This window comes from Gasterosteus aculeatus, chromosome 10, assembly GCF_964276395.1.
Source record: "Gasterosteus aculeatus chromosome 10, fGasAcu3.hap1.1, whole genome shotgun sequence".
Taxonomy (NCBI): Eukaryota; Metazoa; Chordata; class Actinopteri; order Perciformes; family Gasterosteidae; genus Gasterosteus; species Gasterosteus aculeatus.
In genome coordinates, this window is record NC_135697.1 from 14,352,374 (window position 1) to 14,378,802 (window position 26,429).

The window sequence follows — 26,429 nt, forward strand, 5'->3', positions numbered from 1 at the left end:
CAGCAAATAGTTGTATCTTACATCAAAATCACCAGAAATAGCACCAGTTCATTTGTCATCAGATTTTCTGAGATACATCTTTGAGGGGGGGCATTTCTTTATTACATTTAAATTGTTTACCTTTTTGTTGATAATAATGCAGATATAATGTGTGATATACTTGAAAACAACATCTATTTTAGCTAATTACTGTATATGTGTGATATAACCTCCACTGTCATCAGAAATATAAAACACAATTCCCTTCGGGTGACGTTTTTAAAAACGTTTTGTTTATGTTGTTTTTTCCCCCATCAAACCACATTCTTGTAATATATTAGAGACTAAATCTTGTTTTTAGATAAAAGATGGCATGTGCAAATCTGTATCCCCAATAATATATCAGAATAAACCATAATCCTTTATGGTCAGAAAAGGGTAACAAACCATTTAGTTGAACAACAAACAAACTTTGAGTCAGAGCAGTATTCATTGTACATCGATTTATTTTTTTAACCAATCAGGGAAATCACATAAAATATAAAATAAATAACATTTATTCAGTATAGCTGTGACATGTGACCATAGGGATAAAGAGCCGAACAGTTTTGGGCTTCGTACCATCCCACAAGCCGAACATGGGCAGATGCTTTCTGGTACAGAAGCCCCAACAGGTTGGTTTGATCATTCCTGTGAACAACATAAAAAACACATCATGAAAGACATAGTCCAATATTCACGGAAATTTGCTTACTTCTTTTCTTTTTCAGAGATGAGGAGATTCAAGTAAATGTCATGTTCAAATTTTTGGTTTTGCGGGGATCGCCAAGCTGGAACTATTTCCTGATCCATCCGCACATTACTGGGATGCTACTTCTGTAGCATCGTGTGCATTGCTGTTGGCATACAAAGGTTTTAGCATCGGTGTCTTTCCAGGCAAGATGGCACCAAATCTGGAAATGATAATGGTATTAATCTTCTCCTCTGATTCCCAGAAAGAAACACAGATAAACGTATTACACAAAACGTTAAATGACTCCTTTAAGAATCCAATTGGAAGGAAACTGGATGTGGACTGAAGGTATCCCCCATCAATATCGTGGTCAGTACACAGGTCACGGTTTGTTATAAAGATTTTTACTATTCTCTTTTTTAAATGTCTTATTGCTGGATATAAGGGTGTTAAGCTGATGAGAAATAAGCATATTTCTTTCATAACAGCAATCTTTCCAAAGCCATATTTTCTTGGTGTCTTTCCAAGGTTGCCATGAATGTAACTTCTCTTTGCTTTGAGGCGGCCATCTTTGACGGTGCAGAACAATTACAACCCAACTCTGTGCAGAAGAGGGACACAGGAAGGCTGTAGCCTTAAACACAGTCAGGCTGGTTGTAAAATAGGGATTTGTGACATTGCAAAGACATTTAGTTTGATTTCTAGGCGTGGTGCCCACCTGATGATGTCATCAGCTCCGCCATCTATAACAGATAGCGGTTCATTAGGAAGTATACTGTTAGAATCTGTAAAGAGACAAAAAAATAAATAAAGGGATGGTGCAAATGTTTTTAGAACTACTTGGTCACCTATTCAGTTTGTATCCACTGACCATCACCAGCCTGCTGAACTGTAGTGGATGTGAGGACTGTAACCATCCCCGTTAAAAGAAATGCTAACTAGCTTTGCATTGTATGTAACCGTGTGGATGTGACATATCAGAGCTGTACGTTTTGTACTTGGAGGGGTAAATCTTCCCCATAAAACTTCAACCAGAATTTCCCACCGACACCTCTGGAACACAGCATAAAGAACAGGCCCACAAAAGCAGCACATGTATAAACATTGAATGGATTGAATGGCTCATGGCTGACTGGAAAATTATTATTTTTGTGAATTAAGCTTTGAAAAAAATAATCAACGGGTTGCACTAAGCCCCACACAGCTGCAGGCGAAGAACAAAACTTCCTTTTGTTCCTAGACAAACACATCCTTCCTACGGTGGATGAAGTCATTGAAGGTGTGATGACTGGGAGGTAACAGACCTGATGCCTTGATGTTACGATACAAACGCCTAAAGGCCACCTACTCTAATTAAAATGGCCCGTCTTTATGTATACAGCAAAATCTTTCTTTTTTTTTTTTATACAGAAGCATTACTCATCTATTCACAGAACGGTTGAAGTCAGTTTGGCGTAAGTGCACATACAGCTTTCATTACCAGGCGGAGCACACTGATTTGACATGTTTAAACTCGTTGAAGAGGGTACTGTCTCCGTTCACCCTGTCCATTAAATAGCTTCCTGTGACGTTATAGCTTTTATCTATTTCACGACTATTTACAATACTATAATCGAAAATGATTGCAGGCAAAGCATTGCACAAACTTTGACAGGTACAAACCCACAACGGTGCTCTGTGAAATCTATCTGTCTTCTGGATGCTCAGTCGTCCACTGACTGCGGGGACGTGGAAAGCAGTGTTGGCGACCCTCTACGAACCATGACCTGATGCCCTCTGCACACTTGTGTCATTCGATCCTAAGAAGGCCCAGAACAGCTCAGCTCGTTCTACACCACGTGGCTTCAGAGAGAACAAAAAGTTGCCTGTTAACATACACGTCAGGATCTACAATGGCCCCCCGGTTGGACCCAAGTCGTGAGAAGAACCCACACGCGGAGGGGCCACAACGCACGCGGTGAGGAAGTGACGTATGGTGATATATTGCAGGGTGCTGAGCCAGAGTGACTTGGTTTTTTTCGATGGACAACAGTGAGACGAGGTGGACTCTTGGTGTGACGGCGCAGTGTGTGGACAGTTCAAAGTCAGCAGTGGCAGCCCCGCTCGGGGGTCGCGGCAACGAGCTCCTCTTCGTCGTTGGCCGAGTAGAGGACCTTGCCGGTGAGGCCGCTCTTGACCCCGTCCCAGCCGTCGCGGGTGACGATCTCCCCCATCTTCATCAGCTCGTAGATGTCTTTCGTCAGCAGCTCGAAGGCCCGGTCCACGTTGCTGTTGCACTTGGCCGACGTCTCCACGTAGCGGATGCCCAGCTCGGCCGCCAAATGCTCCGCCTCGTCCCGGCTCACCATGCGGTCCTTGTTGAGGTCGCTCTTGTGGCCGATGAGGATGTAGACCATGTGGTGGGGCAGGATGTGCTCACTGACCTCCTTGTGCCACTCCCTCACGTGGTCAAAGGTCTTGCGGTTGGTGAGGTCAAAGACTAGGAGCCCGCCCACTGAGTTGCGGTAGTAGGATGTTGTGATGGACCTGGTGAGTACATAGATTCAAGTCAAGCGAAAATGACCTTGATTAATCCCTTTTGAACATCTATAACAGCTCGGATCAACACACAACTGTGACCTGCCAAGGGAGACCACACCAACTGTCTATTGTCAATCTTTCGCAATGAAATATCAGGTTTGCCGTGTGCATGTTTGGATTTTCTTATGTAAATATATTTAGGAAGTTGCATTGTGCATGCACATTTTTGATTAAAAAGGCTAATGAAGCTATCAAAATTAGATTTGGACGCAGGGCACCTAAATAGGGCCTCAACCTTTGACAATTACGCTGTTGGGGACAAATGGGGATATTAAATTGGGCTGAATATAAATCAAATCAGACCAGACGATAAACATGGCTCATTGGCCCCCCCTAAAGGTCTCTGGCCCATGTCCGTTGGCCCCATTGCTCCAGCCTAACCAAGATCAACATAAATCCTAATCTGTGCACTTGGCAGTTCAAAAATTGCTGATTGATCTCACAAACGCTTCTCATAGTCAGTTAAGAGAAAAGTGAAAGTGTGGTGAAGCCTGAAGATAAAAAAAACACCCTCCAAAGATTGGCCTTCAAAAGGGAAAGCAGATCTGAGAGAGCAGAGCTGCTTCTAAACACAGGTGCCCGAAGGAAATTATCCATGACAGCACGAACACATGAAACACAAGAAGCAACAGGGTGAATTTGAGCACAGAGCTGAAATCCTTCTGTGGGAGACCGAAGGAGTCCGAACCTTGTGGAATCAAACGGGGGCCTGTGAGGAGGCTGCCAATCATCCGTGAATAAATGCAGTGATGCAGCTCCGTTTTATATCATATAGGCCAGAGCATCATGGGATCGAGGCCTGTATAATCTCCTCCTGAAGCTTTTCTCCACTGTCTACACTTCCTTACATCATATCACCAGCTAAGGAAGCAGATTCGTTTTATTTATAGGGTTTAATTTCACGATTGCAGCCAAATCACGCGACAGCAAACCTTGAGGCCTCTTCATTATTTACCCGACAAATCCGTGAAGGTTCGTCATTACATTCGATCGACATGCATTTTGCCTACTTTGTTGAAAAAAAACATATACATGTATATCTTACGTACCTGAATCGTTCCTGACCGGCAGTGTCCCAGAGCTGCAGCTTTATTTTCACCCCGGGCTCGATATCAAGCGAGCGGGCGTAGAAATCCACCCCGACCGTCGGATCCGCCACATCGCTGTAGATCCCGTCCGAGAAGCGCTTCAGCAACGACGACTTGCCCACCGTGGAATCCCCGAGCAAGATGATGCGGAACTGGTATTGCCACAAAATATCCATGGCATGACTAGAAGAGGGGATACCAGCGGAGTGCGTGCGTGCGTGCGCGTGTGTGTGTGTGTGTGTGAGAGACAAAGCCCTGCTTGCAGCGTGTTTACATGAAGCTCCTGCTGCTGCTGCCTTGCCTTCTGCTCGTGGAAGAAAGACGCGGAGCGCCGAGCGACCGCAGCGATCATGTGATGGATTCACCGATGCTCGACTTGAATGCAAACGATCAACATTTCCCCACCCGTGAATGAATTAGTCGTGTGTGGCTTGCGAGACGTACAGATAAGCCGAAGTGGAATTTTAAGCGGTAACAAAGAAAATAGTATTCTGGATTTGCGTGCAGTATAAACCATAATTTAGCCACACGTGAGATGAATTATGTTGAGTGTAAATATTATTGCTGAATGGCACAGGTGTTGTCTCGAAACAAGAACCAGAACCAGATCAAGAGGGCAGGATGCTGCAGGTTCTGTAGGTATAAGAGATTAGGCGATGTCCGGTCTGTGTGGTATATTTCTCGCTGCATACCAAATAAATATAAACAATCACATACACGTGCATAGTTTTCTGTGTTGTTAAAAATGTTAAACTATCTTTTTTCCGTGGTTTTAATGTTTCCACCTCACAATAAGATCGGCATTCCCTGAAGCGCATATTAAGAAACACATATCCCATCATGCAATGCAAGAAGCCCACGTGAGCGAGGCGGACCAATCAGCAGGCATCTGCTCGGTCCTGGTGTGTATATAAACGCACGAGACGCTCCTCTCAGTCTCTTCCTCTTCAAGTCTTTCAGGAGAAGGACCCGCGACTACCGGACACCATGGTGAGCCTTTCGTTATTTATCTGAATCTAGATCGACAGTTTAGGCTCAGTTTACGCGTGTCTGCTTGACATTTGCGGATATTGTATTGACGTTAAGGCCATTTGTTGGCTGAGCTGTGCTAAAACGCGCTACCCTTGGTAAGCTAACGGGCGTTAGCTTTTGTAGCTAACCCAAGTCGTTTTTTTAAGGCATGCCGGCATGTTTAACGTTGGCACGTAAGGGCCACTACGACGGCCTACCTTTCCACACATTGACTTGAATGTTAGATGAACATACACGATTGCTAGGGAACTTTGTTCCGGCTAACACTTTGTTTGGTCAACGTTAGCTTAACACTGTGTTGACCACGTGGCAAGCTCAAACTATGCTAAAGATGTCCTTAAATTACATCACGCATTGCTTTTCTTTAACAAACATTTCTCCACAGGGTAAATCTGAAGCCGGATCGCCCACCCGGGACGCCCGACTACGTCTCGTTGCCCTCCCAGCAGGTGTGTTTGTGGAGCAGTTTTCATTTCTTACCGTCTCAGTGAACCGGCTCCTATCGAAGCCGTCCATGCTCTCCAGTAGCACTGAATGGTCAACAGGAAGCCCAGAGGAAAACTTCCACCGACGGTCGCTGTTCAGTTTAAAAAGATAACTGTTATAGCAACATTAAGGGGAAGGACATTTGGATGAAATCACGTGAACGACCCATCGGGCCGATGGTAAAGTTGTGTTTAACTAACTGGTACTCTTGCAGGAATTGGGGACCGTGGAGGGTGAAGAGGCAGAACGTGAACGTTGCATCGCATGCAGGTACTTTCTGAGCCACATCTTGTGCATTAATGATCTGGCTGTGATTACAAACTTGCCCTCACTGAAAATTCTTGATTGAGACATTTTTAAACTGAGCCACTTTATCGACATGTATATTTACACAAAGTGGTTGTAAAAACTAATTTAAGTCATTGTTTTTTAGGTGACCCTGATGACTGACTCATAGGTGACAGGAGGAGAACTTTGAATGAAAAGGTAACTAATTCTCGGTGTCTTGCTCACATTACAGCGTGCTCTCATAAGGACCGGGGCTTGTTTGTAGCTCTTATGTTCTCAAAGTGCATGCAAGAGAATTGGGTGGTCTTTGACTGCTGTGGCCTCCTCTGCCACCAGCAGCCACTCTACTGTCCTACAGATGAATGTCACTTTAGATTTGTAGATTTACACTCATAGGAGAGTTGTTAATGTTTTTTTTTTTCCCATCTGTTAATAGGCATAAAGTTGAGCTCTTTGGTTACATTGGCCCAAAGGCTGCATCACCAGTCTGGTGTGAAGGTATGTACAGTTAAATCCTAGTATCTTTCTTTTTGTGATCTATGATGATTCAATACTAAAATTGTGACTGCTGGATGAAGCTTGCGGATATGGGACTGAGATCAGCATTTCAATGAGTTAAGAAAAGCAAATCATTGCCTTATACTGAGTAGGTTTTTTTTTCTCCTTCCAGCTTCGTGCCCAGTTACAGGTGGTCGACATCCACCTGTGCAAGAGGATCACGAGGAAGCTGCACAAAGTTATTGAACTTCAAGGTTCAAGTTGTGTGTGTGTGTGTAAAATAAAACTATTTTGATCAAATTGAGTCTTTGCTTCATATTCTTACAGGACATAAAGTCCTCCCTATCATGTTTTCAAGTGATGTAAGTAGGGCTGTCAAAATTGCTTGACTATTCGCTTTACATTTTAAACTAGATTTAACACATTACCTGCGCAAAAATAAATTTGTAAATAAAATTGCCGCGACTGCAGAGCTCACTCGCTGCAGTTTAAATGACTGCTGAAGCGGTTTGTGCACGCAATTCAAAGTGGTGATTCTGGTCCCCATACGGCAGGCTTCATTCAGTGATTGAAAGATTTTACAGTAGACATTACGCGTGCTGTAAACACAAACTTTGATTATGTAATTTTATGCCAAGGAAAAGTGCATGACTGTTGCAGCCGATCTTGTCTGTTTTATTCATGCAATAGTGAGGCGTGCCGCAGTTTTATACATTTGAATATAGAATATTAGTTTACAGCCCTAATGTAGTAAATTCTCTTCACACAGTTGGTGTCTAATATCAATCTGACTTCAACCCCCCCCCAGCATATGGATATTATCCGTTTTGACCACATTTGCATCATTAGACCGTTCGGATTACCTCATGTGGACATAGTTGAGTGACTCGACTGCACATTTGAATTTTCATTCATGTTTATAGGCACAAACCTTTTAAATTGGGCAGTAATTTCTGCCCAATGGCATAAATGAGTACAAGTTCATTTCTGGCCATAACTTGTTCACTGCTCGAATACTAGTCTGGATAAAAACCGTGAGTATTTACAATGTTAGATATCATGTGGTAATGTTTAAGGATGTGAAAAAGCTCTTTTATCTACTGGTCAAGTTCAAATTGTATTTGAAAAAGACAAGGCAAAAAACAACACATTAACTCATTCATTTGAGGTAGGAGGAAATTTCAACTCTGATATCTCGAAGTCTGGTGTGCTGCTGCCGCTCCGGTCGCTGTATGTGTCCCTGTGTCAGAGACAGAACGTATCGTCATTAATCTGGTCTGATCGGACGAGCGGCTGGATTGCAATCTGACGCGCCGTGTTTACCGCGGAGACAGACTGCAGCCCTTCTGCAGGTAGCTCGGCAGCTTCCCGGCCGCAGCCAGCAGCAGACCGAGATACGGGGGGGACGGCTTAATGGGGCGGGAGGTGAACTCGGGGTGATACTGCACTCCAACGAAGTACGGATGATCTGGGGGAAAAAAAAGAGCAATTTGACTTATTCTTTGTATAGTACATAAAAGGTTGGGATGTAATTGTTGACCTATGAAGACCCCCCTCCCCTCTCCGTACCATCCAGCTCTATGACCTCCATCCTTTCCCCTTCAACGTCTTGGCCTACGAAGCGGAAGCCCTTCTCTTCAAAGTGACTCTTGAGCTCAGGGTTGACCTGTGCACGGACGACAAGAAGTTACAAATACGCTTTGCGTTCCTCCCCCGAGACGGTTCACACCGAGAGGTCCACCTACCTCGAAGCGATGTCTGTGCCGTTCGTCCACATATTCTGCATCGCCGTATAGTTTCCCTGGAAGACAGAACCGCTGTCACCACAGAGCACTCGCAACGTCGGGCCAGGAGGCAAACTCGCACGGTGGCTTTTCCTCACGTAATACGCTGCTGTTGGTCTTGAATATGGTCCGTCTCTTCCCCAGCCTCATGGTTCCGCCCATCTGCCCGGGGTTGTGCTCCGGCATGTCAATCACCTGCGCAGGTTCAACACGATGATCTCACTTCACGGGCATTGATTTGGGCCACATAAAAACTAGGTCATTACCGGTTAAAGAAAGAAAGAAGAATGTACCACTGGGTGCTTTGATTCTGGATCAAATTCAGTTGAGTTGGCGTCTAAGAGCAAAAAGAAAACATGCATGAAACAAAAATGTATCAAACCGGCTTCTTTAACGTCTTTCTTCAGTCCTCGAGGGATCGTTAAATCAGCGAGAACACGCTGTGCGTTACCTGCCCAGCCGAGTGTGTTCCTGGCAAACTCGCACACTGCCAACTGCATTCCCAGACACACACCTGCGGAAACACAAGCACCAGTCAGGCGGCGTCTCGCTTTGATCCGACGGTCGGGGAATCAAAGCGCTTCTTCCCGCTGTCCGTTTACCCAGGAAAGGTTTTTTCTGCTTCCTGGCCCAGTTGATGGCATGAATCTTCCCTTCGGTTCCTCTCACACCGAAACCTCCCGGAACCAGGATGCCGCTGAGGACCGGAAGTGAAAGCAGTTGGACGAAACCGTGAATGCAACGTCCGGGTGGGATTACTGCCCATGGACGGGCTCCGGGTACTCACTCAGCACTGCAGAGCTTCTGCCATGCCTCGTGGTACTTCACCGGCTCCTCCGTCAGCGTGCTGGGCTCCAGAGACGCCGAGTCTATGTACTGAGGAGAAGGGACTTGTAAACCAGGGGGACAGTTATCGTTTCCATCACCATAATCATCTTCCATCATCATTTTGTTGTAGTGAAAATGATGTGTGATAAAGAGGCTGCACATAAATACATCCCTAAATCCCAGAGATGTTTTTTTTAGGTCAGATAGCCGTCTCTACGTCTCCAACGTTAAACCTGACACAGCAAACTGTGCCAATGTGCGTTCTGCTGCAGCGACAACGCGCAGCTCGGGCAACAACGCGTGCTCACCTTAACCTCCAATTTATGGCTGATGGCCAGGGCCGAGTGCTCCAGCGCCTTGATGACAGACGCGTACGAGTCGGAGAACTTGGTGTACTTCCCAACCAGCGCGATAGAGCAGTGCTCCAGCAGCCGGTCCGACCTGCGAAGACAAGCGTCAGGAGCGCATCTCCAGTATAAACATCAAGGTTACGAGCGGTCTGCAGGATGAATGAACGTAAAACGGGGGGGGGGGGTGGTTTCCATCGGTTGGGAGACTCACCTGTCGGACATCTCCTTCCATTTTGTCAGCATCTTCCTGGGCCGAGTCTCGATGGGCATGTTGAGTCTCCTGCTGAGGTAGCCCACCACGCCCTGCTGCTCCAGCAGCAGCGGCACTTTGTAGATGGACGACACGTCGTGCACACAGATGACCTGGGACCGGCCGGGGAGGGAGGGTCAGACAGTGGTCCAAAAAGACGGCGGGAATGACGTCTTTTGGCGCGACGTACCTGTTCGGGCTCGACGTGGCAGAACATGGAGATCTTCTCTTTGACCGAGTTCTCCAGAGCGGTGGAGCAGCGGCACATGATCTGTCGGCAAAGGCGGGAAACCAGAGACCGCGTCGGAGGGTTACAGATCCGTGCAAAGAGAGACGCATGTTAAAAAAAGGTTGGACTTGGACGTATTTTTAATTCGCCGCCAAGTAAATCCTACATTTATACGATTTATATGAGGGACAAAACCTCCGGCTGAACTGGTGCCGCGGAGCGCAGCGCCGATGACGACTCACCAGGTCGGGCGACAACCCCAGTCCCCTCAGCTCCCTGACGCTGTTCTGTGTTGGTTTGGTCTTTTGCTCTCCGGTCGCGCTGGGCTGGACAGAACGAGGGAGACGTCGCGACACACAAGTTAAATCCCCACATTCTCTGTTCGTGCTCGTCGGACTCAGTCGGATTCACCGACTGATTTGGCGTGTGATGACATTGGAGAGACACGTTCGTATCGTTATGGTGCATTACCAGAGATTGTGTCAATGTTAATAGTGGTTCCCCTTCTCTTTTGAGGCAGACTGTGCTTAAAGCCACTTGTCGTGGACGGGAGCTGCTCGCTCACCTGTGGTATCAGGCTGACGTGAATGTTGCAGAAGTTCTCCCTCTTCACTTTAAACTGGAACTGCCTGAAGGCCTCGACGAAAGGCATGCTCTCTATGTCGCCGACGGTGCCTCCCAACTGCAAACGAGCAAGAGAAGCATTCTCAGCCCAGCGGAGGAATCCGCGCAGAGACCATCGCTTGGCTGGCGCGCGTTCCGGCGTTATAACTCGTTAATGCTCGGCGTACCTCTATTACACAAACTTGCGGTTTGAGGCCGTCGTCATCCACCGGCACCGTGGCCTGTTTCACCACCCATTCCTGGATGGCGTCCGTGATGTGAGGCACCACTGGAGAAGAGGAAGAAAGACGATTATTTGTTAACAATTTCTCTCGTGCATGCCCCCCCCCCTACACCAAGCTCGGGACAGCGTCTGTTTACCCTGCACAGTCTTTCCCAGGTAGTCTCCCCTCCTCTCTTTGTTGATGACCGACTGGTAGATTTTGCCGGTGGTTAAGTTGTTGTCTCTGGTCAGCCGGATGTCGAGGAAACGTTCGTAGTTCCCCAGGTCCAAGTCCACCTCGCCGCCGTCATCCAGAACAAACACCTCCCCTGGACAAAGTGACGCACGACACCATCGTGAAAAAATAAAATAATAAGTAACGTGCACCCGTTTAACCCCCGGAACGATCACCTCCTCTGACGTACCGTGCTCGTAGGGCGAAAACGTGCCCGCGTCGATGTTGATGTACGGGTCGATCTTGATGGCGGTCACATGCAGGCCGCAGGACTTCAGGATCGTGCCCACGCTGCTCGCGATGATGCCTTTGCCGATGCCGGAGATGACTCCTCCAGTTACCAGGATGTACTTCATCATTGTGCCCTGGTTTCTGGAGATGGATGACAGATTAGTGGCGATCGAAGTAGGATGAGTAAATTCATTAAGTGGACCATGAGTGTAACACAAACAACATCCACGAGTGTATTTACTCACTGTAATTAAGGTGCACTTTTGAGTTGAGCATAACAATAGATATAACGCATATCAACGATCTATATCAAAATAATATTTTAGAACAAAGCCAGAGAACATTTTGGTGAACAATAAAAACAATGGTTAAACCGCCATGTGTTTATTCAACAACGTGGTCCCAAACACCACGGTCTGTAAATACTGATACTCGTTTTCGATTTCCATTTCACAGCATCAAACCCGCCAACCCGGGATCGCAGTTAACGTGACTTAGGTACCAACTTTCACAATAAAAGCACAGCGACAAAACTGTGAAATACTATTGTCGACTTCATCCACTTTTTCGATCTCGAGACCACCGTGACAATGTAATCAGACACGATACTGAGTCGCTACCACGGCAGTTTATAGTTTTATTTTGATTGTTGTTATTGTGCTTGATATGCAACAGTGTCTGCTAACATTAGCTAACCGTATCACACTTCAACTCACCAAAATATTCTTCAGCCACAGCTTACTCTTCAAAGTGAATCTCAAACGACCAAAAACAGTCCACGAGACGTTTTGCCGAAAAATATTTTTTTCGCCCCTTTACAGCGACGCTTTTGTTCGTCCCCGCGCTGCGCTACAGTAGCATCTGTCCTACGATTCACTCCACACGTGTTTGGACCACGACTCAGGGCCGCACTTACATCTCTCATCACGATTCACACGCCGGGGAGCGCGCTCTTGTGTGTCTTCTTCTGTGGGGGTTTTACGGCAGTCAGCGTCCGCTGCAGGTGCTCTGCTGCCCCCTGCAGGAACCAGGCCAGTACCGCACCATCTCAAAATCAACGCGATTTAATGTTAACCATCAAAGCGGCCTACATTCTCTAGGTTTGGTGTTTTTAATCTTTTTTTTTTTAGGGTGTAAGGGACCCTTTAAAGGGTCGTTTGATGCATTCGACTAAAGTTGAATTCGAGGGTTTCAAGTTTAAAACCAACGAACTTACCATATGAAAATCACATCAATCACAGTTTCTAATGGCCCAACGGCGATGGGGTTGGGATAATGGACAAATGTTTGTTTTATGGGAGAGAACTGTCCACAAGAAAATGGAATAATTTTACAATTTATACTTTTTATAAAGGGCTTTGGAGTTATTTATTTTTCATTATTCATTATCTTTAGCTCAATTGTCTGGTGCCGTCATTAAACCCTTCTTTCATTGCTGTACTTAACATCTAAATTCTATACCATATTTGTGAGCAAGTAGTAGCATTAGTAGCAATACTACAAAACAATAATGAACTACAGGTGAAGGTCATGCATTCAAAATTTTACATGAGTAAAATGTAAGAAATGTGCAGAATTAAGTCCACATTAAAGTATCGAAAGTAATTGTACTCAAAATGCAGCGCTTTCAGATTGTCACATCATATCACTGGAATATTATTAGCACGTAGTAAATGGTTTGAGGTGAAGATATTTTAGCAACCTCATACACAAAGATCTCAAGAAATCTGCAAGGCGCGTGTTTTTTTTTCCTGTGAATTTTTGAGCCTCATCCAAAGAACACCTCACTCTTTGATGATGTGTTTTTTATGTAAAAAATGTATAACTACTGCAATAAAAAAGTGTAGTACGGTAAAAGTTCTGTATTTAATTCAGAATTGCATTGAGTTAGCAGTATAGCATAACATAGATATGGTTAAAATGCAAGTTAAATGCAAGTACTGCAAAAACTCCACCACAGTACTGTACTTTACTGTGGCTTTCACAACAAAACCACGATGCTTCATCGCCTTTCATGAGCACCTGAAGGCAGCACTCGTTACGTCTTCCAGTCAGCAGGGGGAGCTCGTGCTTCACATTTCAGGGCTCATATTTGACCATAGAAAAAAAAAAGAGTAGTATTTCCTAATGTGAGGCCTGTAGCCTGCTGTTCACAGATCACACAATGTATTTATCTCAAACTCTTAGCATGTTGGATTCAGAGGAGCATATAAACAATACACCACGAAATCAATTCATTCACATGTTTTATTTTCTTAATTGTAAGAGCAAACGGCCGTGTTTTGAGAATAGGGACACGCTTCAATGGCGTAACAACGCGGGTGTAACGGTGTATCAGCGTGACTCCCGCGATAATGCAAGCTGCTGCTCAGAAGCAGCAAAGCGCGGCTGAATTGATCCCGCAGTAGAAAACGCTTAAATGCTCAGAGATGTTCTCCTGTGGGCCTCACAACACACGTGTTCCTCTTTGCTCTGCCCGACACAAAACAACACTTTTCCGCTGCTCGGCTCCCTATAATAAACAACCACGGCCTAAAGTGGTTAGTTACAGTGCGCTGTGGAAAGGTCAATGATCTTGTGATGTGGATCGCAGTGTGTTATCCCCATTGTGCTCAGTGAGATGTGAAGTCCGCTCAGGCAGCACCGCTGACGCAAATTACGTCAAACTGTGACTGGTTCCATTTGAAACAACAAGGCGTCCACAGAGCTTACTGACGTTTGGCTCATCTGCGACCGGGTTCACTTGTGTGTGTGTGTGTGTGTGTGTGTGTGTGTGTGTGTGTGTGGGTGAGCACCAGCACTGCAGATCCAAAGAACAAAATGCTGGAGTTGGTGACTGATGGCTGACTCACAGACGGAAAGCTGCGAGGCTGAGTGATGCTTCCATGTAACACCCAAATATCTACTCGTGAGCCCGAGCAGCCAACTTAGTCCCTGGAACACACAGGGGGGAGTGGAGGGGGGGGGGGCTTAATGAGGGTTTTAATTCATTTTTGACCAGGGCTGTGATTTAATTAAACTCCCACAGAAGGGCTGGACGCTCTCCTTACCACAAGTCATTTCCTCCCATTAGACAATGCGGCAGGTCAGTCCGAGATTAAACTCTTCTTCCTTCATTTCGTGCAAACGTAGATTCTTACCGGCAGCGTGAGTGTCCGCTTCCTGCTCTCCTTTGTACACCTCCAAAAGACATTGTTCAACATTTCGGGGGCGTATGCATATTTATTTTCTCTCTCGGGAAGAAGAGAAGATCGATGCCACTCCATAGATAGACGTCAATCTTCTCATCTCATTTCTTGTCAAAGAGGCGTTTTCCTCTAATGTTGAACTATGGGGGGCAGCAGAGACAAGTAGAGAATGCGACATTGAGAAGACTTCTTAATTAGAGATGCAAATCCGTCATCAGGTTGTCGCCACGTTGAGAGGCGAATGTGAAAATCTTTTCTTCTTGTTCTTTGGAGAACCGTGTAAATGTCGCATTGTGTGACGCGAGCGAGCGCCGGGTAGCCGAAGGCCGGGCGGCCGCTGTCTCCTTATCTTTGAACACAACATCGAGCTAATGAAAGTCACCAAAGGCTCTTACAGACAATCTTCATTCTCAACCAAGTGGTTCCTTTTGCGCCCGCCAGGGAAAGCGGCGTCCTGGAGGCATGTGGACCGCGCGCGCACGCTAGACCAGGTCAGACGGGTCAGCTTAGCAGCTATGCTAAACACGTCCCCGAGGCCAAGACATTACTTTGCACTGTTTGAGAGAGAGAGGGAAGCCATTCGAACGTCCTTCATAGGCCACATTAATTTTTTTCCAGGAAAGGTGACGCATGTGAAATGAAAAAAAGAATCTCCATTTCTGCACGAGTTTTATCCCACTCATCTAGCGTGGAAAATGCAGCTCTGTCTTACTGCAGCTTCCGTGATAATGTGGGGGTTAAACAGCACGCTGGAGCTGTGAGTGGGGGGGGGGGGGGGTAGATTACTTTGTTTTACGCCGTGGTGATAAAGTCTCTCTCTCTCTCTCTCTTTCTCACACTCTCTCCGTTAATACTAACGCACGCGCGGTTTGTCGGCGTGCTGAGCTGCTGTACTGTCACGCAGTTATATAACGCGCCTCTGACATAAACGAAGGCCCTCAGGTACGCACATCCCGCGCTTTCTTTTGTGGATTAATAATATATGAATGGCACATAATGCTTTTCTCTACACAGCTGAATAAAGTTCATCTCAAAGTTTACCTTAAAATAACAATATTCAATCCTTCATTTACACATTTGTGTTGCTGTCGAATATGCTGTCATCTACAAAGGTGAACGTGACTATAACGAATGTTAAAATGTCTCCAGGAGAAAATGACGATGACAATGTTCCTGTAGCAAAGGTCACTAAATGAATGGTATTATAAATACTACTGGTAAATGCTTAAAGCTATAGAGCAAACTCCCATGAAATAAACAACTGAATATTGCCCCAATTTGTACCTGTAAAGGTCGTTCATTGAGTAGTAATGCCAAAGGTTAATCTACCAAAAAATCTACTGAAAAATGAAAAGCTTCCCCGAGCTCTTAAAGTGATGTCTGTTTGCTCTTCAGGGCTGAGTGTATGTTATGTAAATGTTTGTTCCGGCTCCACTGCCTCGGAAAGTAACCGTACAAAGGGAGAAAAGGGTTTTCCCTTCTCGCTCAGGCTGCGCGAGGACTGAATTATAAAACGTCTTTTACATTTTGAAGTCTTCACGCTAATGACCGTCGAGGGCTTGAGGGACGCTCACCTCTCTTCTCGTGGGCGAATCCCTGAATAGATTTTCTCGCCCAATGTCGTTAAAATATTCCATAATAACGTTTTTGTTTTCATAGACTGATCCGACACGATGAGAATCTCCTATCTCCTGTTTTTGCTTTGAGCAGAGGAGATGATAATTGAGCCGTGCAGCCCAAAGAGCGCCCTCACACAAGTGAGCATGACTTGCATTTCGTTTGTTTCCCTACGTGTTTAACCTTTTTTACTGCTGCGGCCTCCGATCCAGACCTGCGTCGCCGGAATCCGAAGTCCGACGCGCTACGATCTCTGTGAGCAAGGTGCTTATTTGGCATCAAGAGTCTGACACAAGAACACTAATTTGAGGAATTGAAACCGATCTCGAAACCAAGACCGACGTCAAGGACAACCGTGTAAACAGTTGTAACACAGCGATACTCGGCAGGAAGTTGACAACCAAGCACAGACTGCACAGTGAAGAAGAGACTTGCACGGGACTTTATTGCAAGGGATGACTTTCACATTGTTCTGCAGTCCATTAGTCGTCATTTAAAGGGAATAGCAGGTGAAGGTACAAATATCAAGGTGTTTAGTTTCATGTTGCATTCATAGGTGCATCAGCTCAAACCCAAAGAAAATCATTTTTTCCAGGTTTTTGAAAAGAGAGTTGACGCCAAGTGACATCGCTTCTGGTTGCACCTGTGCACGGGGAGCCGTGGCGACGCCGCGTCGCCCAGCGACCCGCTTTGGCGACTTGGTGAGCAGAACATCCACCGCGATGACATCATGAACCACTTCATGGGCAGCAGTGCACCGAGAGGCGGCGAGGAGGCTGCATGTGCACAAATGCTTTCAGCTTCTGCTCTCTGTGGCAGAGATCAAAGCGACGCGGTGCCGCTTTGTATCACCTTCAAACCGTTTGCCAACTGCAACATGCAGGATTCGACTCGGCTTGATGTTTGCTGCCAAACTCAATGTCTCACGATGGTCCAACGGCGGTTTCTCAGGCTTTTGGACACTGATAAACAGGACGGATCATGTTTTAACGTGTCTTTTGAATAGCCAGTAGTCGGGAATTGCCAAGGAGAAATTATTTGAATGTCAATAAATGTGTCGTGTAATAGTAACATTGTTGGAAGAGAAGAAACCTGGGGAAGATGTTCCTCATACTCTAAATTGGTTTGGTAGACTCATTCTATCTCGCGGCGCCGTCGCTTTGTATTGTCACTCATGTCACTTGAGCAACTTTTTTTATTCGTAAACATTTGAATCAACTCAGGAGGTTTCCAGATATTGGATTCTGACGAATAGAGAAGGATGAAACCCAACACCTTTTAATACATGATTCTTTCCACAAATCAGCAAAGTGCAAATCTATCAGAACGTGTTCTATCACTCATCGGCCTCCGAGTGACTCCCCAGTAATTCGTCAGCATGTGCGCACGCGTCCCAGCCGCCTCAGCAGAGATGTCACCGAGCATGTTGACATCACGGAAGCATGAATCGACACCGTGGATCGGCGCCACACTGATGCAGCCACCAGGCTGCAAGGCCCACTCCTGCACTGCCCCCCTTTTGTCTCGTTTAATCACGCTGAGGGGGGGCGATGACATCGGAGCGGGGCTTTTGTGCACGCTGAGATGTGACTGTCACGTGGAAGCATCAGCAGGCACCAACACCCCCCCTCCCCCTCCTCCCCCTTCCTCCTCCCCACAAGGAAGACCGATCCCTCCATCTTTCTCCTTCCATTCATTGGGTAATTATATTACTCATCTCGCTCTCGGCCCTCTCAGCTGTTTCAATGGAACAGCTGAGGCGGGTTCCCGATCCCCAGGAAACATAAATCCCAAACTCCTCCTGCCGCCATCGATTAAGGCCGAGGGAAAGCGAAGGGGCGAACCCTCCTCTCGTCCCGCTCTCTCTTTTACCATCTCATTCACACAAATGCTCCTCACACGCGCACTGTCCTTGTTTGGATTGTTTCCTACGCAAACTCGACCTCGAGAAGGGTCTTTGTTGGTGTCCTTCTTGGCGACAGATGTTCCTCTCCGGTTTGGACTCTCCTGGCCATGAACGTCTTGCACATCCGGAGGTCATCGCCTTGTTGAGCAGCTGGTGGGGAGAAGACTCTGAAGATGTCCGTTGAAGCAGAAAGAAAACAGCCATCCGGATCACAGTCTAGGATGAGAAAATGATTTTAATTTTGGGCAATATTACAACATTTCAGACGGCGGATGAGATGTGCTCCTCTGAAAGTCAAACAGCTGAAAGTCCATTGATGGCTAAAAGCGCCTCAAGGCAAGCAGAGAGGCAATGGAGTGATTAAGCTGAAGGTGACCCACACTCCCTGTGAGATAAACTTAATATCTTTTCTTAAAATTGCCTTTCCAAACTTCAAACTTAAGAGCAGAGAAACAGGCGTCGCAACAGTTGTTCCTTTTTCAGACTTAGAAAACCACAGGTTTAAATTATTTCCCCAAATCCTTTTGCATCCCTTGTGCAATATTTTCCCCTTTCCACCTGCATTTTATCGAACCCGAAGAGTCTCTTTTAACAGCAACAAATCACCAGAATGTCTTTCTAACAGCTGCCCCGTGACCTTCTTGGATTTTGCTGCCAGTGGTTTTCATTGTTGGGGCATGAGTGATGCGCACGGCCCGATCGCATCAGTTCTTTATATCCACCTGGACAAACGGCCTCCAGCTGTTACTGTGTTTTATTTCCATCAGCAGTGGAAGTGCATGGAAACTGCAGCAAGTAGTAGAGATAGTAGCAGTAACTGTATTACAAGTAGAGATCTTGTTAACCGATCGCTAACCGTTAGCAGAACAAAAAAGGTTTCCAATAATACAAAAAACCTCAGTAAACAGAGGACTCGTTTCCTTCATCTTTACATTCCTTCCATTGCACAGGAGCAACGGCACCAGCGGCGAAGCAACAGCGTGGAATGACCTCCGGTTCTCAGAGGTTTCTTTTTTTGGGGTCAGATAACTAAAATTAGATGTGTGGTTAACACTCGCTTAAGAGATTTAAGCAGACGCAGTTGTAGCTGCTGCAGTGAGTAGCACCAGTATTAGCCGCAGTTGTGACATAATATCCTGCATGATATAAAATATATATATATAATATAGCAGCATAATGAGCATAAAATAGAAGTCTCCCTGTTTCTGCGGTTGCTGTTATCCTTCTGGAGCTCGCTGCTCGGGCTGTTTTTCCAGGCGGTAACAGCCTTGTGGTCACGTGTCCGGGTGGTCAGCGAGGTCGGGGGCAGGGAAGAGAGAAGCACAGGAGGAAATCACATGTTCCGTGGAATGTTAGGCTCTGTTGTGGGCGAGCAGTGGGAAGCTCATGGCCACCAGCGTGAAAACAGCGGAGGAGCTCAGTTAATCTCTGGATGAAGTGGAGCACACCGTGATTTAGGATGGTCGGGGGGGGGGGGGGGGGGGGCATACGTTGGATGTTTATTCCATTGATTGGATTCTTTTAAAAGGTCAAAACTAATATCAATATCCTCCAATCACATAAGTATGTCAGCCCGAAGAAGACCGCAGTCGGAGAAACATCTTCATTTACCAGTAAATAGCCGTCTCCCACGTGGACTCGTGTCTTAAGTGGACGGGTGCGCTGTGTCATTTACTGTATAAATACAGTTGACAACTTCAAATACAATAATGTGATGTTTCTTGCCAGAAAATGTTGGCGGGCAACGTGGATTAAATGCCAGCCAATTTGGAGGTGATCCGCAAACGCACACATGGAAAATTAGTGTAAAATATATGCAGAGGTGGATGGCAGTAACTGGATAATAAAAATAATAACGCCTCCACGACCGCTTCACTGCATTCATTATAGCTGATCTTATAATCTGCAGTTTTTGCCTTCAGCTCGTAGGGAGAAGCGGGCCTCCGCCATCTCCACATACGGGCTTGCTTGCTTCTGCCTCTGGCTTATTGAATTCCCTCCAGTTGCCACAGGAAGAAAATCCTAATTGACAATTTCACACCGGCTCCAAACCCGCCCCCCTCCCTTCCGTTATTCATTTCCTATCATTAGTCCACGATGGGACGTAACTGTATTTCATCTCTTTATTAAAGTGACTTACACATCCCCCCCCCCCGTCGCCGCTGCCCTGCTTACCACTGCGCTCGGAGTGCCCTTGTGAAGCTCGTCTTTGAGGGCTGCGCTGAATTGGTATTGTATAATTGTCTGTTGCGTAACTGAGTGAATTAGGCAGGAGATACGTTTAAAAAAAAACGAGGCCACGGATTGGTGGCAGTGAAGAACGGTGTTCTTTTTTCTTTTTTTTCTGTGCCTTGTAGAATAAAGGGGAGGGGGGGGAGAGTTTGTCGGTGAATCTGCGTGTGTGATAACAGATTGAAAGGGAAAGATAGACACAGATAAATAGCGTACAGCAGAGAGAGGCATGCTGTAACAGCGTGACTCATCACGACTGACGGACATGTGGCCTGAATCCTGAAGAGGGGCCGCGTCCCGGATTCACCATTTCTTTGTCCCCCCCCCCCCCGTCTAACCATTTAGAGCAGCAATAGCAAATAACCGCTTCCAATAAGCCTCTGTTTTTTTTTTCGGAGCCGAGCGACCCAGAGGTCGCCTTTCAGTCGGGGCGTTACGTGGCAAGATTGTTGGGCTGGATGCGCGTGACACCAGGAGCCTGTTGGCTGAGCATGACGGACTGAAGCGGGGCCGAGCTGCCGGCTCGGGGTCAGTTTGACACGAAATCCAAATCTATTTCACACCCTATCTAAAAATGATTAGGCCCTCTGGATTTAAAAACGTAAATGATCACTCGTGGGTCATTCATGGTGTTTACATGGTGTTGCAGACATTCCATCGACTGCAACCTTTCTGGTTTACTCTCTTGATCAAATTCAAATAAAGTCACCCTTACATTTTGCCACCTGTTTGCATACGGTTATAATACGGCACCAGCTATGCCTCGTCACCGAGGTTCATGCAACCCGATGAAAAGTTAACTGCATTTGATTTATTCAGTGGAAAGAGTGTGTGTGGGCAGTAAACATGATGAATGCAATCTGCCCGCTGCACTAAAAAGCTCTCCGCGGACCACAGGAAATCCAGCTTACAACACACTGACGTTATTTGTTGTCTGGTCCTACTTGATAACAATATGAGACGATGTATAAGATGAACTTATAAAGGGGAATATTGGACTTTTCGTTCGTTTTTGTGAAAACTAACCATTGCAATAATGTGTCTTGTCCATCTGCTGTGTAGTTTAATTCCTTTCATCTAAAACGGCAAATCATTCTACATTCAGCCTGTGCGATCGTGTCTAACAGCTGTGTGTGGACGTCTCCAACTCCCGAATGCTGTCTGCATCTACAACAATCCAACAGCTTATGTTGATTACAAAGGGAATTAAATATCATTGTTTGGACCAAACACGGATACAACTAAAGCAGGAAAAATGTTGTGATTGCTCAAACAAAACAGATGGAAAATAATAGTGTAGTGTAAGAGTGTCTTTTCTTTTCCCAAGGAAACCTGCATGTGTGGCCGGTAAATAAAGCATGAAAAAGCAAACGCACTCCTCGTTTGTTCTTTGCTGAGAACGCTCCACCTTTTCTATGGTTCCCAGAAGCAACCGATCATTACGAAGGCTCTGTGTTCCATGAAATATACGTATTTGTCAAAACAACAAGCTCCACCAAGAAATCCGTCTAATGTTTTTTATGCGAACGCTCCTCTTATTGCTTTCAACACACCGCCGTCGTCTGTCACAGCAACGATGGGAACGAACCCGCCGGGTTCACAACAGCAGAATTTGACAATTCATTTTGTCTGTTAGTTTTGAATTTCTAAATGTACAGCTATTGTTAAGCAATAAGGACCGAGGGGCTCCTCTTTCTCTCTGCTCCAACTAAAGACGGTTGATACGCCACACGTTTTAAAGAGCATGATCAATGCATCAATATAGCTGTGTTAGCATGAAAAACCCCTGTTGGACCGGACATTTCCATTTCCCCTCACCCGTCTCCCCCCCCCCCCCTCCCTCAGTAATGAGCCCATTAGCAATTACACATCGAATCAGGCTTCTATGGCAACGCAGTGTGAGCGCACCGTTTGAGGTGGCGAAATGTACACAGCATCCACTCTCACTGCTGTTCTTGTTTAAAAACACACACACGCACGCACACATGTGCATGTATATAATATGAAATTGTGTGTTTTAATGGAGGATGTGAATTAGTGAGGGCAGGGCATTTGTATTTCTGTTTATTCTCATTTCTTCTCAGTGGTGAAATTGCTGATTGTCCCTGTGAGCGGAGGCGTCCCGACCGGGCGGAAGCGCTTTGCTGTGTTCTCATTACTTCAGCTTTGACTTTGATGGCCGCTGACCTTTGCGCACAGTAGTACTCCGTACTTTTAGGGAACCACAAAACGAAGGGGTTTAGTAACGCTACTAGTTTGGAAAAACTCCAGGGTCACATCGCCGCGTGACGTTGGGAGCGGAGACCTTTGACAACGGAAAGACGCAGGAACCCCCGTGTCAGTTATTGCAGCGGCCACAAGGTCTCCTCCCCCGATTCGTCACGCCGCCGGAAGCAAACTTAAAACAACAACCCGGATGACTGACTGGCCGCCGGCGGTTAATGAAGGATTAAAAAACAACAGCAGAGGAACTATTGTCAAGTTCACAAAGAAACTCAACAAAGTTATAAACGCTTCCCTGTACGGTGACTTTAGTGAGACGACGGGCGACAACAAATAGCAGGAGGACGGAACGAAGGGGACGCGCGTTGACCGTGCTCTATTGACCCGTACCCTGCTCGCCTTAAGCGTGAGCGCCGTTATCAGCGTAACCTTGGCGACAGACGTCCTCTAACCTTGATGGAGATGAGATAAAAGGAGACAGCAATGTGACAAATATTCATTCTGTGAAAACAATCCTCTCTGCGTCTCAGTGAGGAGCAACAATTTGATTGTTATATATATATAAAATAAAAACAACAGAGCAGGGCATAAGAATAGCATAAGAACATGTGAGGATTTTAGTTGTAATCTACTGATGAGGGAGTTGCGGGGGGAGAGCCGGGCTCTCTCTCTCATCCTGATCCGGCGCTGATTGCAGGGCCATAGGGGGAGATCGGCAAGTGCCCTCAACAGTCTAATCAGCGGCAAGCACGGGTCTCTGTCACACAACTACCGCCTAATGAATGAAGCAACCGCTTCGGCCCACTGAGATCGGTTGATTGCTCAAAAAAAAAACACCTCACGGGGCAATTAGACGACGCCGACGTGTGTTCTCCAGCACCATGGCGCATCCGAGCCGTTGACTCTCTCCCCTCGCAGCCGGTGTAGAAAGTCAAGAACGTGGAGAATCGCCAACGGAAGCGCTGGAGACAATCAGCCGCCCGCGGAAGAGGAGCATGTCAAAGGGGAGACGGTAAAAAGGGATTCTGAGTGAAAATACGCTAGTATTCAGTTTTTTTTTTTGTTTTTTTTAATGGGGTGTAGGCTCTCCACACACATCACTCGGGTGTTGCAGTCATTTAGACTGGACGCCCGGAGACTCAGAAATAGCAAAAATACCATTTGGTAAAATCAATCTGACATTATTTTAAAGGCCAACACGAATCTGCGGCATCAGTCGAACCACTTTGTTGGGAATCCACCTTGTTTGTGTGCCAAGGGAGTGACAAGTTGTTTCTCCCAGCACAGCCCTCGAGAACAACACGTCCCGCGCTGAACAGGAACGGACACACGGGGCTCGCTGATAAGCCTGCGAGTCCAAAACACCCATCGCCTTGGTCTATTACGGCTGCTGCGGCTCCAAAACAAATTCCTGTGAATCTTGTGTCATCAGTGGAAAAGAAAAACAAGTACACAGCTTGAACTCAGCAGAGCAGAAAACACACTGATGTGGAAACTGTCTCCATGTGACAAACTGTAATTCTGGTATTTTTGTACGTTATTAAGTATTTTATTCTTGTTCCGCTTACATTTGTATACCTGTATTTATGTAACTTATCTCATTTTCCCCCCAGAGACCCGTTTAATGCTAAAAATATAGGGAATAAGGTTATAAATGCACCTTCACTGGCTGACAAAAAGCAACACGCCAGTGATTATTGTTGTCCATTATAACAAACATCATCTGATTGGTACTGTTTTCGATTTGCTTTTCATGAAGAGAAGCACTGACGGGAGGTCACAGTTTTCCAACCTTTGAGTTCATATCACATGAACGCTCAGTGTCATAATCTAAAACGATCCTTTAACGTCTTCTCCTTCCTCTGCAGTTGTTTCTCTCTCTCTCTCTCTCCCCCCGTCTCCATTTGTGTCGCTCATCAGACATAATTGCTTTTGATCAGCACGTCGAAGGCTTGAATCTGCGGTGCAAGGCAGCGAGTGAGACCGTTGGAATGCCGAACGAGAGTAAAGCGCGATGGGCTCCAGAGCGCCGCCGCGTCCTCGTGCGACGGAGGCTTTTCACTCCGCAGCATCTTCCCAACTCTGCGCAGAAATAGTGTAAATAGTGAGAATGGCCGTTTCTCTCCTCCTTGTGGTGCGCGCACTCACAATGTGGTTCAGGAGGCTTTTATTGTGGTCGTAAATAACACTGGTGTGGGGCAACAATAAGAGCCATGCACACACACACACACACACACACAACACACACAGGTGAGCTTGTGTCAATATGCTTCGAGTGGGACGACCATCGTGTCTGTTTTCATCCGTCCTAACGGGGTGACATGAGATTGCCGAGCCGCTGGTCTCGGGGGGGTCGGTGGCTCAGCCTCTGACGGGGCTTTGAATCTTTAATCAGGCTTAGCTTTCTACAACTCATAAAAGAGTGTGAACGTTATTTTAATTATTTAAACTGTACTTTTTTGGGCGCCCGCGCTTGGTGCTTCTATCACTTCATTATCCGGTTGACTTTATCGCAGCATTTTTTTTAAATCTCAATTCACATCATGTAGCTACGGCTGCACCACATTGTTCAAAGCCATAATAAGAATTTTGAATTACTGTTGCGTTTAATGTGTTTAATAGTCCGCCTCCTCCCTCGGTCAGTCTGACGCACATTGAACGTAGCGCTCAGGGGCCAAAGTCAACATTAATTGATACAAGATAAGATGCAATCATTTCCAAAATTCACAAAATGTTTTTATTTTACAATAAATTCTGTTTCAATCCACTAGCCATTCAAACATTGTGTGTTTTTTCTACTCCAAAACTTGTATTATCATTAAATCTATCCCATTGTGCCACATTGCATTTATATAACCACAATAAAACAAAATCACACTTCCCATCTTTTTATAGGGACATCATAAGAAATGACCAAGGACACTTTCTTTTAAAAGTAAAAAAAAAAACCTCTCAATTAAACTTTGAAGGTTGACAATAAAGATCCTGAAGATCCTCGGCGACACTCAACCCGTCCGTTGGATCAAACTGTCATTTTTTTAACTTCACCACTACAATTTGCGTGTATGCAGGTGCTCCCCGATCTGTGTCACCCTTACAATACAAAACAGATCCAGTGTATCTGGGGGGGGGGGGGGACCAATCCCGCGTCCCCATGGGAGCAGATGTCACCGGCACAAACAGGCGACAGATTGCTCGGGCCCCCGCGGGCGCCGAAGGTGCTGCGCGGAGCAGAGGGAGGTCATTACTGCCGGCCCTCCTGCACGAGAGGAAACCGAGAGGGGGGAGCAGAGGAACACTGGCACCAACACAATGTTCTCCTCCGCTGGACTTTGTCCACTTTGTTTTTTTAAAACTTTTTTATAAAATGCAGCAGGTGACATTTGAACTGAAACCCCCTGTCGTCCTTTTTTCTTTTTGCAAACCTGCAGGAAAACGAACGGTGGGCCGCTTAGTTACGGGGAAAACGCAGGCGGGTTCAGCTCATGCAGAGGTGATGCAGAGGTGAATGACAATACAACTTTAGTGTCCTGATAATAAGTGGTGCTTGCATGAATATGTCCTATTGGGCGAGGGTGGACCCCCGCGTTACACATCGAGAGGTTTGCTGTGGACGACTCACAATTCTTCAAGACTTAATACCGTAAATGGCGACTGACAGCTTTTCTGTTGTGTGGTGCTTTTCCAAAGCCTCTTGTGTGTTCATCCATTGCATCTCACTCCAACTGCCACTTACCTATTGCCTAATTGCTCCACCCACTTTGTCTGTACACAACCCAGTGCCAAAAGATAATACACACAACATTAAACTTAATACTTTCTCAGACAGAAGAATAAGTCTGATTA

General features: G+C 46.1%; 3 protein-coding genes and 3 non-coding genes across 7 annotated transcripts in view; 4 read left to right on the forward strand and 2 right to left on the reverse strand.

Moving 5' to 3' along the window:
* Positions 1–26,429, forward strand: part of rpl15 (ribosomal protein L15) — a 338,976-nt gene that overhangs the window by 82,461 nt on the left and 230,086 nt on the right. The gene's annotated exons all lie outside the window — the stretch shown is intronic.
* Positions 468–5,370, reverse strand: rab42a (RAB42, member RAS oncogene family a). Its single transcript, XM_040188337.2, has 2 exons — positions 4,342–5,370; positions 468–3,238 (listed from the first exon to the last, which is right to left on the reverse strand). The coding sequence occupies exons 1-2, from the start codon at positions 4,554–4,556 to the stop codon at positions 2,797–2,799; spliced, it is 657 nt and encodes a 218-aa protein (XP_040044271.2). The 5' UTR covers positions 4,557–5,370; the 3' UTR covers positions 468–2,796.
* Positions 5,904–6,042, forward strand: LOC120827109 (small nucleolar RNA SNORA16B/SNORA16A family). Its single transcript, XR_005713337.1, has one exon. It is a non-coding gene; the product is annotated as a small nucleolar RNA SNORA16B/SNORA16A family (small nucleolar RNA).
* LOC120827118 (small nucleolar RNA SNORA44) lies at positions 6,416–6,546 on the forward strand. Its single transcript, XR_005713345.1, has one exon. It is a non-coding gene; the product is annotated as a small nucleolar RNA SNORA44 (small nucleolar RNA).
* On the forward strand, positions 6,719–6,791 carry LOC120827130 (small nucleolar RNA SNORD99). Its single transcript, XR_005713356.1, has one exon. It is a non-coding gene; the product is annotated as a small nucleolar RNA SNORD99 (small nucleolar RNA).
* Positions 7,583–12,435, reverse strand: ctps1a (CTP synthase 1a). The gene is made up of 18 exons (XM_078080903.1): positions 12,134–12,435; positions 11,377–11,558; positions 11,110–11,280; positions 10,917–11,017; positions 10,691–10,807; positions 10,368–10,451; positions 10,087–10,167; positions 9,858–10,009; positions 9,605–9,737; positions 9,256–9,344; positions 9,071–9,165; positions 8,920–8,982; positions 8,762–8,805; positions 8,567–8,663; positions 8,430–8,485; positions 8,254–8,350; positions 8,008–8,152; positions 7,583–7,924 (listed from the first exon to the last, which is right to left on the reverse strand). Exons 2-18 carry the CDS (start codon positions 11,543–11,545, stop codon positions 7,840–7,842), a joined length of 1,779 nt encoding a protein of 592 aa, XP_077937029.1. The 5' UTR covers positions 11,546–11,558; positions 12,134–12,435; the 3' UTR covers positions 7,583–7,839.